The sequence below is a fragment of the Phanerochaete carnosa genome (assembly GCF_000300595.1).
Source record: "Phanerochaete carnosa HHB-10118-sp unplaced genomic scaffold PHACAscaffold_10, whole genome shotgun sequence".
Classification (NCBI taxonomy): Eukaryota; Fungi; Basidiomycota; class Agaricomycetes; order Polyporales; family Phanerochaetaceae; genus Phanerochaete; species Phanerochaete carnosa.
In genome coordinates this window covers 55,509-67,801 of record NW_006767637.1, presented here as the reverse complement: position 1 = coordinate 67,801, position 12,293 = coordinate 55,509, and the positions used below count along the sequence as shown (strand labels likewise).

The 12,293-nt window shown below is 54.4% G+C and overlaps 2 protein-coding genes across 2 annotated transcripts; one reads left to right on the top strand and one right to left on the bottom strand.

Moving 5' to 3' along the window:
- Positions 1–1,429: 1,429 nt before the first annotated feature.
- PHACADRAFT_262732 (uncharacterized protein) lies at positions 1,430–3,257 on the top strand. Its single transcript, XM_007399959.1, has one exon. It carries the CDS (start codon positions 1,641–1,643, stop codon positions 1,890–1,892), a length of 252 nt encoding a protein of 83 aa, XP_007400021.1. The 5' UTR covers positions 1,430–1,640; the 3' UTR covers positions 1,893–3,257.
- Positions 3,258–5,142: 1,885 nt separating this feature from the next.
- PHACADRAFT_103912 (uncharacterized protein) lies at positions 5,143–5,677 on the bottom strand (the record flags this gene model as incomplete). The annotated part of the gene is made up of 2 exons (XM_007399958.1): positions 5,143–5,544; positions 5,600–5,677. Coding segments are annotated over 2 exons (480 nt in total), but the record flags the coding sequence as incomplete, so codon positions are not given.
- Between the last annotated feature and the right edge of the window lie 6,616 nt (positions 5,678–12,293).

The window sequence follows — 12,293 nt, the reverse complement described above, 5'->3', positions numbered from 1 at the left end:
GAAAATAGCTACCTCTTTTGCAAGAGAATATATACAAGATTAAATGGCCTATTTACATGGAGAATATTTGGACTATTATTATGCTCAAAAAGTTGTAAAAATAGCATGCCTTTTCATGCTGCAAATAGCACCACTTTTCCCCAGAATAACTGCTCAGCTCTTTTTACAAAAAATACGTGCCATATTTTTGCTCTTTTTACACAAAAGAGGAACTAATTCGTCTTGTGCTTGGGACAGCACCACTCCTTGGGACACTCCACTTTCTGCCCTCACACAGCCTGTAGAGCCTATATAATACATCTATATCTATATGCCATTAGAAACTCAGAGCCATCTGGTGATTGTAGCATAGGTAGGGGAGCAAAAGGCCTCAAAAATTGTCAAGCGCGCCATCAGCAAATAAAGCGGTCACAGATAAGTGCTGACAAATGCTTGCCATTCTGGTAGACGCTGGGAATGCAATACCAGCCAATACCATCTGGCTGGCATTGGCTGGTATTGCATTGCCAAGTGTCTGCCAGACTGGTTGGCACTTGCCAGGCAACCCAGCGCTGATCTGCGACCTATTTTTTTTTTTGCTGATGGCTGGTTTCAGTGACACTGCGACCGTCACCAGAGTCACACAGTGAGGCTAAAATTCGCGAAAATATTCGCTAATACTCGAATTTATGCTACATTCATGTGAAAAATGCGCATAGTGCCCAGTTGTTAAGTGTCAAGCTAGAAGACATCAGAGATGATTTTACTGGGCTTAGGCGCTACTGAGGCGTGACAAGTTTGACTGCCGCGTGACCGCTGCGTCCGCCAAGACTGCTGGTACAGGTCACAAATTGTCACTTCTGTCACATTAGTCACAGTGTCCCAAGGAGTGCCGCTGTCCTGGACCACCTCCGTCTTGTGTCCTTTGTCTTGACTTCAGCTTTCGTCTTTTCGCCTTGCAGCTTTCCACTGAGGTATTTCATATGTTGTAGTAATATAATACAATTTATTTGGTATTTATATGCGAGAGACATACGAAGGGGAAGCGAATATTGGTCAGGTGTCCCAAGGAGTGGTCCTATACTGTATGGCGGGAGAGATTCAACGGAGTCGACGTGGCCAACATCGAAGTATCACGAGAGAAGGTGAGCAGAGAGCGGGAAGGTCGTACGCGGGACCAGTTGTTGTGGCGCCTGCGACCCTAACCCACTGCCATCGGCGCTGCCCGACTTGCTCTGCGCGATGTTCGCCGCCAGCCAGCGCCCTCTCGCAACACCGTATACTCTCCTGTATACAAACATCAATTTACCGTCGTTCTTGTGCTTGTCACGCTACAAACCTTGAAGATCCCATGTCAAAGGAATAGCCAACCGTGGACCGGTGGACATACAATCCGCAGCCGCAACCATGTGCGTACGCACTAGCGTATGTCACTGAATGATCACGATGAGCCACGTCGGCGCGACGCGGCGCTGCAGGCAACGGCAGCCCCCGCCAGTGATCCTGGTTCGGGATGCGGCAGGGAGTGTAAAGGGTTCGCATTCTGTGGTGAGTGGTCACTGTAGCTTGTCGCTCCTATAGTACATCGCGACGTAATTCTATTCCCCAGGTTTCTCGCCACCCTCGCCATCGCCATCCGTCCTATCTCTATCTAACAGTCCATGCTCGCCTCCGCTACCGCCGTGATTCTCGACCTCGTCTCTACTGAGCTGGCCAGGATTATCCTCGATATCAACATCTCCTTCGTCGGCCTGCGCGCCGCCTTCATCCACGTCTTCGCTCGCGTCATCCTCTTCGTTCGCGTCATCCTCTTCGTTCGCGTCATCCTCCTCGCTTGCATCATCCTCTTCACTTGCGTCATCCTCTTCGCTTGCATCGTCCTCTCCGCTCACATCCTCCCAACTCGCATCTGAATCTCCCTCGCTCGTACCACCACCAGGCTCATGCGAGTGCGCCTCACTTCTTTCGGCAGTATCACGACTATTGGCGCGCATCCCTTCGTTCATCAGCCCTTCCTCCGCGCCTGCACCCCCCTCTATACCACCCGCGTCCACGTGTGACTCCTCTGCGTTCCGACCAATAACACGAGACTTCCTATTCGACTGCGTCGGTGACAATCCCCCCTGCGGCGGCCTATCCTGTGCAGACTGGTATGCCGGCTGCGGGGACAGCGGGGGCCCAGCGACGTCTTTTGTTGGCGGCGGCGTATCCGCAGAATCGGAGGAGCCTGCGGGCCCGGCTGCCGGCTGTTGGGGTTCAAGTCGCTCTCGTTCCTGAAGCGCCGTGAGCTTCGGGTGCTTCGACACATCTTCTGACGAGATGAAGAGACCGAGTGCGGCGATGAGCTCGTCCGGAAAGACTGGACCGCGCTTGGATGAGTTGGAACCAGAAGTGCCGCCACCGCGCTTGACCGACCGCACAATGTCGAGGCACTTTCCGGCAAGCTTCTGATCGTCAGCGAGCAGCTCGTCTGGAGTGCGATGTGTAGGGAGATGGTAATAGTACTCCTCGTACTCGGCATGCCACTTTTGTTCTGCGAAGTACTTGCGTAAGGCAGCATTTGTTGCTTTCCAGAGGCTCCTCCATGCAGCTGGTCTTGGAAACGTCGCTTCATGATCTGACAGGGACGATGCTACCGTGGTCTGTGGGCCCTCTCTGGCGTGCTCCGCGTACAGTCGGAGGTGAAGGTAGCAGAAGCGGACCATACTTAATGGGTCGAATCCTTGTTCGTTGTATTCGCCGCCTACATAATCTTGCGCAATCTCTGTTGAGTTCTCCACGATCTTTGTCTGGTCTGAATAGCGCAAGTGAATAGAAGTACTGCGAATGAATACTGCAGAACGTACCATGGCTGGCGGAAAATGCATCCATGCACAGCCGCAGCATATACGTACGTGAAGCCCGTGTCACGCGATGCAGTGATGTAAACGTGTGAGATAATGTGAGGTAAGTCCAGTACCGGTTCTCCCAATATGCGACGAGGCTCGCAGTCGCGTCGTCTCTTCTGCCCATCCGGTCCGACAACTCCCAAAGAATCAGGATGGACTCATCTCGGCCGTCGAGGGTATTGGAGCCGGAATACTTGCTATCCGCCAGTAATACGAACTGGATAAGATTCCAAATGTCGTCTAGTATTGGACGTGCCTCCTGGTGCTCGAAGAGATCCGGCTCCTGAGACAACACTCGATAGAGCGGTCGCATCTCTGTCTTGGAAGAGCTCGAGCAGTAAGGGCGAAGAAGTTCCACATACATGAAAAGTATGGTGTGTAGGCACCCGCTCTCTTGGCTGCTGTACTCGTAGACCGGATGTAGCCGATCAAAGAGCGGGCGGAAGACGAGTGGCTTCTCATCGGTGCGTGGGGCTATCCATTCCGCGACCGAGTGCGCCGCGGTGAATTCATCTGCATCGCCAAGGAGACCGCGAAGACACGCCATCGCAGAGCGGGGGAGGGGATATGGAGAGGTGGAGAGAAAGAGTAGCACTGTCTTGTGCAGCCAGTCGGGACTCGAGACGAGCAGCGGACCGTTGGGATCACGGCGGTCTGCTAGGTCCACAAGCATGTCCATCAGAGTATCCCACGTCTGGCGGGATATCTATGTGAGATCTGGGATGGTGCGCAGCCTGACAGGAAGGAGATACTCGGCGTCGGCGCCAAGGCGGCTGATGATGAAATGAACGATGAAAGCGAGATATTGCACAGGGTCGTGCGTGGGCAGCTTTAGTGCATTCCACACTGTCGGAAGCTGGTCGTCGTCGGCCATGATGGCGGCTATGGATAGTAGGATGTCCTTACCGCCCTGGTTGCCGCCGTCAGCAGATCCAGATGTCGGACGGAATAGCGAGCGAAGATCGAACTCCTGCTCGTTGTGGCCCGGAGCTATCCATTGCGCAATTGGCTTTGCTGCAGCCAGTCCTGGCGCATCAGGAAGAAGACTCTGGACACATGCCAGAGCGGAGCTGGGGAGCGGATACGGGGAGCTTGAGATAAGGAGTAATGTCGTCTTGCAGAGCCAGTCGGGGCTCGACTCGGGCAAGGGCCAACTAGGCTGGCGGCGGTTTACCAAGTCGGCAAGCGCCTCCATGAAGAGGTCCCATGCCTGGTGAGACAACGGGGTGAGGTCCGGGATGGCGCGCAGCCTGACTGGTAGGAGGTAGTTGCCGTTAGCGCCGACGCAACCGGCGATGAGATAAGCGATGAAGGAGAGGGATCGGGCAGGGTCATGCATGCGCTGCTTCAACATATCGAGCACTTTCGGAAGGAGGTTTTCGTTAGCCAGGATTGCAGCTATGGGTAGCAGGACGTCCTTGTCGTCTTGGACGCCTTCCTCACAAGCTAAACGCAGCCGGTCAAATAATGGACGAAAGTCAACTTCTTGCTCGCCGAAATGCGGGGCCATCCATTGAGCAAACGATTTCGTTCCTGCGGACGACCCCGACGCAGCGACGAGATGGCCGCGAAGGCACAGCTTTGCAGAGCCAGGGAGGGGGTAATGAGAGGTGGAGAGAAGGAGTAAGATCGTCTTGTGCAGCCAGTCGGGACTCGAGACGTGCAGAGCTTCGGGCTGGCGACGGCCCGCCAAGTCGGCCAGCATCTCCATGAAAGTAACCCATGCTTGTCGGGACAGTGGTGTGAGATCTGGGATGCGACGCGGCTTTGGGAAACGAAGATACTCGATCTCGCCACTAGCACGGCTCAATATGAGTTCGACGACGAAAGCGAGCAAGTCTACAGGATCAGAGCGCTCCTTCAGAACGTCCCACATCGTCGGAAGCAAGTTGTCGTCTGCCATGGCGGTGTCCAAGGACAGTAGCATCTCCTTGTCATCCTGGTCGCCGGTGACCACCTGGTCCTCTTCGTCGTCAACACTGGTGACCGCTTCTGACAACGGGTGCCCAATTGTGTTTGCCAGGTCCACGAGAAAGGAAGCGAATGAATGGCGCATCTTCATCGTCATTCGTGTTCTGGCGGCCTGCATGACGGATTTGAGCAACGGCATCTTGTATGGACATCGCGGCGAGAAGAGTGGTGCGAGTGTGCTGGCAACGAAGAAGAACGCCCAGCCAGAGACGAGCGGCACACAGGTGAGGCCCATGCGGTCGTCGACATTTGCCGTGAAGAAGCAGAGTCCAATGAAGAACAGGCCGAGCGACAGCTGGAGTAGCATCGGGAGCACGGACGCGATCTCGAACACCCTCCATTTCTCGAGCCCCGGCTTCCGATACTGGCGTGCACGGAGGCCTTCTCGCGGGGAAGTGTACTCGAATGCGCGGTACTCGCGCAGCCACTGCTTGACCAGCATGCTGAACGACGCTGTCGCGAGACTGATGATGAGACTCGCGAACCACAGGCCGTTGACGCGGACGGCCCATAGAGGAGCGGTGAACTGGGGAGGGGGAGGGGGCGGTGGAGCAGTGGAGTTGAGGGTCCCGGACGTGATGGTGTAGCTCTGGGTCTGATTGGCGATGCGCTCGAGTAGGAAGGTCATCTGAGTGTTCGGATCGGGCTGGAGGTCGGTGAAGGACTCGATGACGAAAGCTGATAGGACAGCCGAGTACAGACCGGTCTGTCACCAGGCATGTATACGAGAACGTAAAAGGATGAAGCATAGATCAACTTACGAATACTAGGAGGGTATCGATATCGTCCTTGTAGTTCTCAATCTTGTCTTCATCGAATTCGTGAACAGTCTTGGCCATTGTCTGCCAACCTATAGGGGGTGAAACCTCGACATAGCGTACACCTCCGATGAGCTGTAACGCATCTCCTCGTCAACTCGATAAGAACTAAAATGATGCAGGGCGTACCGGAGATTCTTGCTGCGACATGTTCGGTGCAATGACAAAGTCAAACCTGCAAGAGTCTAGCAGTGGAGCTCGAGATGGTCGCTAGTAGGAGAGGTGGTGGGAGGTGACAAAAGATAGGGCGTTGCAAGCGACGTTGAACCGCTTCCACCAGGATGAGACATGCACGGAACGCATGTCCAATGAGGCACTTCGATTTCCACGGTAATTCAGAGGAACCCGTCGTGTGACATGCGGTGGACGGGCGCACGGACCAGCACGACCCTTACTAGCATGCTACGAAGCGTGGCGCGGCGCTCGTACCTGAAATCAATACAGTGACGACTAACAGCTGGTTGGTGAGATTCGCGATGAAGCTGTGCGCCCAACAGTCGAACACGTGACGATTCGGGCTCAGCGAGCTATTATTGTGCAGCTGTGCACGAACATAGGAGCGGGATATGTCAGTATCGCGAATGCGCTGGTGCGGAGTCTTGGTCCGCCATATGCAGGTATGAGAGACAGCGCATGTAGTGGAAGACGGGCAAGAGAGGGTTGCACGTCTAGGAGGATCCTTGAACACGGGTGTTCCCTTTGTGGCACGAATAGCCCTCCGTCTGCGCTTTGACACTGTCTCGCTGCCATGCAGACTTCCCTTCCGCCCTGCACCACCACGCCCGCTTCTCATGGCAGTGCAGACGTGGCTCTTTTTCTATACCGGGCAGAGAGTACTCACAGCTCTTATTCCTGGATGACGTGGCTGTGCGACCGCACAGATCCTGAGTGGTGTGCTGATCTGTGTACTGCGTCCGTCATGACCGTCAGAATCCGGTCTCGGTATTGTTGGACAGAACTAACTGGCGAGAAGAATGGTATTTACCAAAGAGGATCCGCGATACACACGGAGGCAACTATAGAAGAATGGAAACCAGAAAAGGCTGATAACAGAAAGCAGACACGCGACGATCGTGATCTGAACGTGACTGGTTTCCGAGAAAAGTGTGGAGCGCAGACGACGATACATGGATCTCAAGATAGCCATGAGCCCAATGCGGGGGCATGTCAATGTCTGGCAAGCGGAAAGCAAACGGAGCCTGTAGCGCCACGAATCGCACAAAACCAACCAAGCAGCTAATCTGAGGCTTTGCAATTCCAGGACGCCGGAATCCCGCAGTGTCACAGCCTGCAGCAAACGCTACGCCCAGCCATCATAATGAATGATACTGTGGAAAATAGATCTGGGAAGATAGTGAGTTGCGACACGACCCAGAAGAAGTCTTAGTTGTGCACCTGAGCCACTTCGTCCTGCTGGTCGAACTTCACGGTACGCCGTGCCGCACAACAGACGCAGAGGGGGTCGAGCCCCGTAGTGGTGTTTAGCGTGCCAGTCGAGGTTCGCGCTAGAGCGTATGAATCTCACGAATGTGTGCTTTAAGAGCATCCTGTAAAAGAGCTGTCAGACGCGCGACATCACACACGTTCATGAACTAACCTGCCTTCGATATCAGCCGCACCGGTCACACGGTGGTGCCGCTCGACGTGATGGATATCGACGCTCGAGTCGGCCGTCGCGATGCAGAATCTATCGTTGGACCCGTACCGTACACGCTGCGGCGAAGGCCATCAAAATTGAGGGCTGGACGGTTGTCACTACGATGAGCCATGCCAGCGATGCCTCACGCGCGCTTCACGCCGCAGTCCAAGACAAGTTGAAGGGAAGCACGGTTACGCGGGAGAGTTTGCGGAAGCGCGATATCGCAGCATGGACACGCCTTCGCAAGCGAGACGAGGCATGGTCTACGAACTTGTCCTCAGTCGCCAGCGCATCGACGATCTCCCTATTCTCCACTGGCTGCGAGACAGTTGCCGAGCCGGCTACGGGCTCGAGCCGCGAATGGAGCGAGTCATAACAGAAGCTCCTAACGGAACACGTCAGATCCACGTTGATATGCAACTAGCACCGGGACTTACGTTCTGCAATGATCAAGTACAGCTGTTTGTAGGCAGCGGCAGACGCGTGGATGCAGCGAGCGATTGAGATCTCACGAGCAGCTTGATTCGCAGTTGCATGAGAGCCGTTTGACCAAGATCAAGCTCGTTCTGGGTCGCAGACGAGAACGTGTCGAGGCATGATGAGTGTTAAAATTTTCGATAACTATGCACGATTGTGACCGAGACGCTGAGCTCATGAAGTGCAGCAGAGACGCACTGCAGGCGCTAGAAGGTGGTCGCAACTCAGGCTCATTTATGGCCATAAGGCCTCTCCTACCAGTGCGGCATCCGGTACATGTAGAACGCCGCTGGCACGGCTTACCGTGGCGACAAACGTCTGGCCCTTGATAGCAGCCTCGATGGCCTCCACAGCAGCGCGCACGGTACAGATGAAACGAAACAATCGTGCGTCGCGACAGCCAACTCGAGCACTCAACATCTAGCGACGCTAAAATTGCGTCCGGCAGATCCAAACAGAGGCTCTGGGCCAATATGAGCGCGCGGCGGGCTGTACTCAAAAGTCAGATTATAAGCAAAATTCGACAGCAGGAGACGCTCGCACCAATGGATAAGTCGAAGGCTCGAGCACGATGTGCTCTGCGGCTAGTCTCTTGAACAATACGCTATCTAAGGCGTTCGATGATGGTTGGTTCTTCTTCGGGTCTCCGCAAACCTTCGGCTTGACGTCTTCGCCCTGCAAGCCCGCCCGGGCAGGTTGGACCTCGCACGAGGAACAGCTTCGCCATAGCATCAAATTTATCTGGCCTGTCGCATCTTGTGTACGTCCCGAATTGCTCTTAAAATTATGCGAGACTGAGCTGGCCGCAGATGCACGTCGAGTTGGTCGCAAGCACGTATACCATAACCGAGGAAGATGTCGCCGAACGGCCTCGACGAGCTCATATAACAGCGGTAGTGACACATCAAGATGTGAGCCGTGAAGTTATAGAGGGAAGCGAGCGTGGTGTATAAGAGCCGAGAGTACGACTTTTGAAGTAATAGACCGACAGGTCCAACAGGTCGGACGAGTCAGCAATAATGGTGTCAACGTTGACGAGTTCTCCGCGAAGAGCTTTGAAGCCGTCACGGACAATATAGTGATGCACGAGTCGTCGAGAAGAGTGGACTTGTGAGGAAAAAAATGGCGCAGCGACGGTCTCGTCAACGTCGTGCGATACCACGGCTTTAACAATCCGGGCACTTCAAGACTTCACGAGAACGCCTACGTGGTTTCCGCAAATGGCGAGAACCTCTTCGGATATGAGGCGACTCATGAACAGGAAGTATGCGATGGCTTCCTAGTACAAGAGCTCTTCGCGATCGGCGTTTCAATGAGACTGCCAAGAGCGGAGATGCCGCCGCGATGTTCAGACTTGAAGATGAAGACGTCGTGTTAGACGAGTCTTTCGACGTGAAGTATCTTGCGAATGGCACGGGGATGATAATCGTCTGGAGGAAAGATGAGGGCTGGCTTCAACTTCGAAGGCCGTTGCTGTTCCGTTGGAAGGCGGGGACGATTCGCAAGCTTCATGAACCGTGAGATAGATCCGTCTCAGAACTGAATTCGCGCGCAGAATGAGTTAAGTGTGCTTCTTGCGTGTTGAGGCAGCTGCAACAGGGCTGAACGCAGCCAAGAGCCAGGTTGGCAAGCCCCTACCATTCATTAGCAAAAACGAAGAGCGGGATCAAAAAGTACGCACTGCGGGATTTTAACGCATCCTCCATCCAATTCACTATTAGCTATCCCGCCCGCTCCTCTCATGGAGTTCAAGGTAGTCAGGCATCCAGAAACGAACCTCGCAGCGTCGGCTCGATATCGTGGCATGTTTCGATGCTTGCGACATGTCGTAGCACGCAGCTGTGATGACTAACTTGAAAGGACAAGGAGTCCCAATCAGCCGTATGGACTAAAGTCAGCTCAAGTTGTACTCACGAGACGCTGCGGAATAGGGACGAAACTCGTTGGACGTCGTGGATGAGGGTAAGAGGTCGTGGGAATTGAATATCCGCTTTGGATAACCGAGTCACTGCGGCGCTAGCCCTAACCCAGCCGATGCATCTCTATGCGCAATATCTGCTGTTAGTCACAGGCTTCCCACCCACCACGCAGGGCGATATGAGGATTTTTAAGAGTGAGCAGGGGAGAAATTGTTTGATTTCCAGCGTACTCTACTACCAGCTTTTATACTACTCGCAAAAAGGTGCTTGTGGGTTCTGTGGGTAGTGTAATCTTGCGGCAATATTTAGCGAATTGCGGTTAAGTTACCAGGGGACGCGGATTAGCGGCTCACGCACCCTGTCAGCTCAGAGGTGTACCGTCATGGGAAAGGCGCAGCGAAAACGTTGTGGTGCGAGCGGGAAACCTTGTGGACGGGTCTCTCCGAGTGTCGGGCGCCCTAGACCGGCTATAGCGATTGCCTGCCCGAGAGGTCGTGCGAAGGAACGGCACAAAAACTTCAAAAAAAGGGCACGAGCGAAGTTGCATGTGCAGGGCGGGAAGGGGCGCATCATATTACGGTAGTAGAGTCAAGCCGGGGTAGTATTGTACACAAGCCAAGAGTGCAGCTGGAGCAGATAACGGTTGTCGAAACATGTGTGGCAGTAAAGCCAGCCTTCTATCCGACAATCTTCCTAGCGACGGCGAGCAGAGTATCAACCTCCACCTTGGAATGCATCTTGAGACCCGTATGCGCGCCGACTTTCTCGATGATTGGGACAAGAGCCGTCGCGAAGTCCCGAGCCTTCGAGTCGGTCCTGCCAGGAAGTTGCTTGAAAAGATTATCGAATGCCTTCAGCAATGTGCTGAGATTTGTGGCTTCCTTTGCACGGATGGCGCATGGCGACTTGAGGGCATCGACATCGTCGACGACCTTCTTGAACCCGAGTGTCTTGAGCTTGTCGTCGAGCTGAGCCTTTGCCTGCTCAAGCTCTTTTGTCTCGAGGTCCAAGCGCGCGACCCCGTGTTCCAGGAAGTCACGGTGAGCGGCGTGATAATCGAATTCTGCTTGGTCCTTCCTCATCTGTGTCAGCAAATCCCGGAGTGCGCCGTTCTCTTGAGTCTCGTCCGTAGGCACATTGGGTACGTCGAACGGGTTTTGCGTGCCCTGCGTAGATAACTGAGTGTCACGCTGAGCTTTCCACTAGGGCGAAAGCGCTCACCTTGGATACCCGCGCTTGCGCATGATTCGTGGTGTCTATGTCTCTCGCCTGCCTATACTGTGTTGTGGACTTTTCTGCAGCAACTTTCGCGTCTGCCGTAGTCTGTCGCCGTAATTCTAGCTGCTTACTGATATGGTTACGAAGATGTTGAGCAAAGCGTTAGCATTGCAAGGTATATCAAACTAGGCACGTACCTGACCTCCCGCTTCTGACCTTGCACCTCCAGAAGTGCGGCTTGTATGAACGATTTGAGACCGACCCGAGCCTGATGCCCTTTCTTGTACAAGCTGTCAATTGTGTCACAGAGCTGAATGTACTCGTCAGCAAGTAATTGCACGCATACGTATAGAAGCGCTGCTAACCTCCTTTGCGTCGTGAGGGACCGTGCCGGCTATTTTAGAGAGCTTGTTGAAGGAGGCTGTGGTTGCCTCTGCACCGTCCTTGCAGACCTTGAGCTGATCGGTGACGAACTTGTCGCGCCGCTTGGTCATCTTTACCTGTCCATCGGCAAGCTGACGTTCAAAGCTGCACAGGATCTCGACGGACTCGGTCAGCTCGGCGAGGGCGGAGGTAGCAGTCTTCTCTTGTTTCTCGATAGCACTCCATTGCGCCTGGAGCTTGCTCGCCCGCGCCGCCGCCTTTGCAAGCTCGCTCTGGAGCTTGGGCACACTGTCCTTCACTACCGCCAGCCTGGTCTTGTATTCCTCATACTTTGTGGAGATTTTGACCTGCGACCAGATGGGCTGCGCACGAACGAGTCAACGTCGATGCCATTGGGGGAGTGGGATGCGCTCACCATGAGACCTGCGATACCTTCTCGATCACGCTGAGCACCATAAAAGCCGATGAGCGCGTGGTCGTTGTTATTCCAGCAGCCGAACTCTCCCCCTTCGAGGCCATACCATTCGGAGGTCCGAGCTAAAACCACTGCCTAAGCCCCACAGTACACAAACTGGTGGAATAGGAGTCAGGTGCGCACCTTTGGATGTGCCGAACTGGATGCCTGAGAGCCCAAAGCCGTCCGTACGGTACCACACAGTCGTGATGTCTTCGCTCGCGCTCAGCAAGAATATGTCGCACTGCCTCTTGTTTTTCTCGCCGTGTAGTATAACCTCTTCCTTGCTTCCTTTGTAGCGGACGCCAATGCCCCGGATGCCACGGCTCTGTTGCACGTGGACCGCTGCCACCGTGGTCTTGCGTGACTGCCCGTCCTCTATAGTGGTGGCAATCAGCTTGTAGTCTGCAACGACGTCAGCGCTCCGCTTATTCCGGCTCTGTGAGATGTCGTATGAGATGCGCACCGGAGAAGACGGTTGCATCCGAGTCGGACCAGTTGCCGGGACAGTTTCCTGGAAATCCAAGATACGCGAGCTTTGTGCGA

Coding starts and splice junctions, on each gene's coding strand:
- PHACADRAFT_262732 (XM_007399959.1), top strand. CDS start 1,641: ATGCTCGCCTCCGCTACCGCCGTGATTCTCGACCTCGTCTCTACTGAG.